Source organism: Diabrotica virgifera, chromosome 2, assembly GCF_917563875.1.
Source record: "Diabrotica virgifera virgifera chromosome 2, PGI_DIABVI_V3a".
Lineage (NCBI taxonomy): Eukaryota > Metazoa > Arthropoda > Insecta > Coleoptera > Chrysomelidae > Diabrotica > Diabrotica virgifera.
The window spans coordinates 214226585-214232748 of NC_065444.1; the positions used below are offsets into that span (position 1 = coordinate 214226585).

The window sequence follows — 6164 nt, forward strand, 5'->3', positions numbered from 1 at the left end:
AAACAAAACGGAAAACATTGATATTGGCCATTTTAACACCAAATGAGATAGGTACTGTGGCTTGGTGTTAAAATGGCCATGTCAATTTTTTGCGTTTTGTTTGGCCAATATTAAATTTTAAATGAAGCTGTACAAAAAAGTAAAATATTGACATTGGCCCTTTTAGAACCAAGCCACAGAAATAATCGTTGCCCTACCCAAAACGGACGCCTATGACCGGTACTAGAAATTCGTAATTTAACGAGTCGATTTATCTCTGCAAGATAAAAAGGCGTAAATGCGTAAGTATCAGTTTTAGTTTTTCTAAATAGAAGCCTTCTAGAAGTATTTAAAAAAAACCAATTAAAAACGCCATCTTCAAAGAACTGTAGCTCCCTTAGGAAGCATTTTCGGACTAGGTGATTTGAGTTAAACCTTAATATTTTGAGCCCCGGAATCTACAGTTAAAATATTTCCAATTATTCATGAAACACCCTGTGTAAATGTTTCATAATGATGTACTTGTTCCAGGTAACTTCAGCGCAGCTACAGTCTTGTTCAGCATTAAACGAGATCCTAAACATTACCTTATAAGTATTGGTGTAATTTGCAGCACATTGACAATTCTCAGTTATTTATCCATATGGACAACAGCATCAACCGGATCTCAACTAAATTTAATATCACTTATTGTTCATACATATTTTTACTATTATTCAACCTGCGCAATATATCCTGTCCCCTACCTAAAGCGCTTAGATATTTTAGTAGGGCTCTCAAGCTGCTTTTCACTAATTTTATTTATTGGTTCTACAGTGTCTGTGGAGTTACGAAATAATCCCAGTAACCATGTTTTTAGTGACAGTTTGAACTTAGAAATTGATTTAAATACTAAATGGAAAGTTCTATTAATTAGACTAGGATTCCCGTTATTTTATGTTACTGTTATATTGATGAACTTAATTTTTGTATAATTACGTTAACACAAACTTTTCGACTTTGCTATAAATCTTACTAAAATTACGAAAGATATGTTTGATCAAAAAAATATTTTAATCCCTTGAATGTAATCCATGTAAATAATTATAATTATTATTCTTTAAATTTATCCTTATTCGGCTTCCTCTAAACCAGTGTTTCCCAACGTGGGACCCACGCCCCACAGGGGGGCAATTTAATAGTTGAGAGGGTCAATTCGTTTATGGGCTGGACACGAGTTTAACCATTTTGCTATGGGTCATTTAAATGCAATGCTAGATTTCTGTGAAAAACGTTAAAGTCTCTATTTAGTGTCCATACTTCATCTAATAATCATATTTTTGAGGCTAGTATCTTCTTGATAAATGTTATCAAATAACGTTATTCATCGCTAAAACCGTCAATAACAGCATTTCTTAAAACAGTTCTTGAAAAGGATAACAAAAATGTAAAAGCAATGCCACAACAATACTGTTAGCAGAAGAATAGACGAAATGGTTGAAGATATTGAAAAGCAACTTGTTGAAAAGCTGGAAACAAGAAATTTCTTAGTGCAAATGGATGAATCACCTTTGAGAGACAGTGAAGCAGTATTAATAACTTACATAAGATATATTGAGACAGGGCATTTTGTTGAAGAAATGTTGTTCTGTAAAAGGTTACAAAGCAGGTTAGAAAGGTTAGAAAAGCGAAGACATTTAGTGTAATTACCAAGATTGAGTTATGTCAGCTCTTGTCGATGCAAAAGCGGAGATTTTCCATTTTTTTTTTTCTAATTTAAACAAATTAAAAGAATCGTTTTCTAATTTAAAACAAATTCATTTTCCAACATGCATGATGCAGCCAATGTTAGTGGATTTGTCTGACATATCAAATACGCAGTATCAAGAACTTGTAGAGTTGCAAAATGATGAATCAGATAAAACTTAATATAAAGCGATGGCATGGCTTTGTGGGAAAACAGAAATGAAATACCCAAACTCAATCAAATGTCCAAGGAAACTATTGCTACTGTGTTCTTCATATTTAGCTGGAGGTGGATTTAGTGCTATAAATGATTTACTGATAAAAAAAATCGCCTGGATTCACGTAGACTTGATATTGAAGCTAATATAACCAAATTGGAAACTAATATAAAATCTCTGTGCAGCTCGAATCAAGAGCAAGTATCTTATTAAATTAAAATAACAATTAATACAGCAAAATCAAAATTATTTGGAATCTGAATTTGAGTTCTAAGTGAACAATATTCAAAATTATATGTACCTATGTTACATTGGGAGGTGGGGCATAAGAATTTTTCGCATGTCTCAAATGGGACACGGCACAAAAAGGTTGGGAAACACTGGTCTAAACTAAGTAGAAGAATCGTTCAAAATTAATTTTAAATATTCTAACAACAAGGATGTACACTTACATTATTTTATTCTGAAAATGTCTTAAAACAAAGAAATAACAGAATTCAGTCAGATAAAAGAAATATACTTTGACTTGGTCTTCTTCTATCCTGCTTTGAGGCCTATTGAAAAACTAAAATACACTCACGGACAAAAATATTGCATATTTTGAAATTAACGTGTGAAATAAAATTTTTTGTGCTGCTCCATAAAATGCGATGTTCTAATGTATCATATAAATGGTATAATCGGATTTAAATTTAATATGGGCTATGTGGTGGCCTGTAATTTGTAAATTGAATCTCGATCAAGATAAATAAGTATTCACTATTCTACCGACATGAAGATCCGCGTTATGGTACATTAACACGAAGTTGTTATCCAATATCGCTGGCAAATGGCAAAACATGATCTTTTAAAATGTTATTAATGTACATATCAACTGTCATTCTGTATCTCCTTTCCAAGAAATACCATTCCATAGCACTATGCCGCCACCACCAAAATTAACACTCTGTATGAGGTTACATCTGGCATACCGTTCACCAAATGGAAGCAAGATTTACAAAACTTCGCCTACAGAAGAGTTGGCGAACAGTATTTCAGTTGTAACCTGATACAGAGCGTTAGTTTTGGTGGTGGCGGCGCGGCATAGTGCTATGGAGCGGTATTGCTTTGAAAGGACATACCGAACACGTGAAGGTGATTAGGCGAATACCAACTGATATGTGCATTGAAAACATTTTAGAAGATCATGTTTTGCCATTTGAAAGCCATATTGGATATGACGTATTGGTGCTAATGCACGTCTTCATGTCGCTAGCATATTGAATACCGATGTACTTACACCTTGATGAGATTCAATTAAAAATTATACTGGTTACTACATAGCCCATATCACATTTAAATCCGATTATAGCATTTATGTGATAGGTACTTTAAAACATCACATACGGAAAAGAAATTCTATTCCTGATACAGGAAGGCTAACGATACCAGCACAAAAAATTTCATTTCACATGCATATGCAATATTTTTGTCCGTGAGTATATAAAGACCTTCGCGGAGTCTTCCTCTATACATTCCACCATTAAAACTTCCCCGGTTCCAGTGTTCCCGTACATTATTTTATTTATGGGTATAAAACCATAGTTCAAAGTGATCACAAACCTTTTATGGCAATTATTGAGAAGGATCTTAATAAAGTCAGTGCTAGATTGCAAAGAATGTTACTTAAATTATTAAAGTATGATATCAACCTTGTTTATTTGCCAGGTAGAGACATGGTAATTGCAGACACATTATCTAGGTCATATTTAAAAACAGAAGTTGAGGATGATCCAGAAACGGAATACGCCATTCATGCCATATCTAAGGATATACCTATGAGTGAAAATAAGAAAATAATATTTCAAAAGGAAATTGATAACGATGACCCATTAAGAAAAATAAAAGGATACTGCATTGAATCTTGGCCTGTTAGTGATAAAAATTTGAACAAAGAATTAAAGTTTTACTATAAAGTAAAGAAAAGATTTATTTATCTAATAATTTATTATTTTTGTAATATAAAGTTATTGTTCCAAATTCACTAAGGAAACAAATGTTGGAATTGGTTCATAAAGCACATTTTGGTAATTCAGAAACTAAAGCCAAAGCTAGACAATTACTGTATTGGCCTTATTTAAATAGAGATATAGAGAATATGATTTCAAAGTGTGAAAAATGTCAAATATTTCAAAGATCTAATCAAAAAGAGCCATTAATTAATCATTTAATACCTTAATGTTGTTCTGAAGCTATTTCCTTGTGGCATTTTTATAATTAAGTATTTTCTATGGGAAATAAGCCACAATTTTACTAAAAAATGAATTTATTAACAACGAAATTTTGACATGTATTTTGACAACGAAACCCGATTTGGGCTTCGAAACGTTAATAAATTCATTTTTTAGTAAAATTGTGGCTTATTTCCCATAGAAAATACTTAATTTAATACCTTGTAGACCATGGCAATATTTATTTTCAGATTTTTTTCAATATGATAATAAGAACTATTTATTGATTGTGGATTCCTATTCTAAGTGGTTGGAAGTAACTGAAACTAAATGTAAAACAACTCAGGAGGTAATTAATTTTTGCAAAGAAAAATTTGTTCAATTCGGTATCCCTGAAAAATTTTATGCAGATAATATGCCATACAATTCTGAGAATTTTAAGAAGTTTGCTTAAGATTGGGATTTTGAAGTTATTTTTAGCAGTCCGTATCATTCCCAATCAAATGGACTTGCAGAAAAATATGTGGGAATAACTAAACAAATGTTACAAAAGTCTGAATCTACTAAAGATTTGCCTATTCTACTTATGGAATACCGGAATACCCCTTAACAAATTTAGACTATTCTCCATCCCAATTATTTTTACACAGAATGTTAAAAAGTTGGATACCTACGTCTAATGAAAATTTAATTCCAAAAGTTTTAGATTCCACTGTTATAAAGGAAAAATTGAAACATAATCAAAATGTTCAAAAATAATATTTTGACCGAAATGCAAAAGACTTAGAGAAACTTAATAAAGGGGATAACATTTTAATTCAGAAAGGAAAAGTATGGGAAAATGGGGTAATAAGAGACATAGTTAATGATAGGTCTTATATTGTACAGGATTCAAATGGTACAGAATGTAGACGGAATAGAAAGTTTCTAAATAAAACTAATTTATCGTGTAACAAACACTTTTTATTATATGATTTTCATTTGAATTTATTCAAAAATGAAATTATCTTGGTTGACAATAATTAGGTACACAATGTTAGTATCCCAATTAATTGATCATGGTAAAACTGATATCCCAACTGAATCTTATATTAAAATTGTGAGTCAGAATGATAGTGATAGGATCTAATCTATAAAAATCATAGTGATCATGAAGGTCTTCTGATGTTGAGATTGAGATGTTTGAAAATGTTAATTTAAATAATGGGGTTATTGTCGATAACCTACTGAATGTAAGAGATGAGGAGGAAGGTAACACTATAATTAAAACTGGTAAGAGATCCCACAAGCCTCCTACATATTTAAAGGACTACGTGTTAAATTGAAATTGTGGTAATAATAAGTTAAGGTTGCCACTTGTTTATATTTGTATTTTAGTTTTGTGTTTTAGTTTTGTACGAGGTATTTTACTTAAAAAAAGGGAAGTGTAATATATTATGTTTAGGATGTAAAAGAAGAAGACCAACGACAGACACATGTCAGCGACGTAACGTCATTCCGGCTAGCGTCATGTAACTTATAAGTTGTAGCTTCTTGATTGCTAATAAAGATTTGTATGAACAATACTGTTTAATATTTGATTTACATGACGAAAGGAACTTAAAACACATATTTTTACTATTATTCGACCTGCAAAATATATCCTGTCCCCTACCTAAAGCGCTTAGATATTTTAGTAGGGCTCTCAAGCTGCTTTTCACTAATTTTATTTATTGGTTCTACAGTGTCTGTGGAGTTACGAAATAATACCAGTAGGTAACCATGTTTTTAGTGACAGTTTGAACTTAGAAATTGATTTAAATACTAAATGGAAACTTCTATTAATTAGACTAGGATTCCCATTATTTTATGTTACTGTTATATTGATGAACTTAATTTTTGTATAAATATGTTAACATAAACTTTTCGATTTTGCTATAAATCTTACTAAAATTACGAAAGATATGTTTGATCAAAAAAATATTTTAATCCATTGAATGTAATCCATGTAAATAATTATAATTATTATTCTTTAACTGTATCCTTATTCGGC

The 6164-nt window shown here is 31.2% G+C and overlaps 1 protein-coding gene across 3 annotated transcripts in view; it reads left to right on the forward strand.

Moving 5' to 3' along the window:
- Positions 1-5697, forward strand: part of LOC126879811 (glutamate-gated chloride channel alpha-like) — a 91281-nt gene extending 85584 nt beyond the window's left edge. For all 3 annotated transcript variants that reach the window (XM_050643079.1, XM_050643078.1, XM_050643080.1), the window contains exon 5: positions 511-5697. In XM_050643079.1, the coding sequence (XP_050499036.1) occupies positions 511-953 (443 nt within the window). In that variant the 3' untranslated portion in view covers positions 954-5697. The remainder of the gene's footprint in view (positions 1-510) is intronic.
- Positions 5698-6164: the final 467 nt, after the last annotated feature.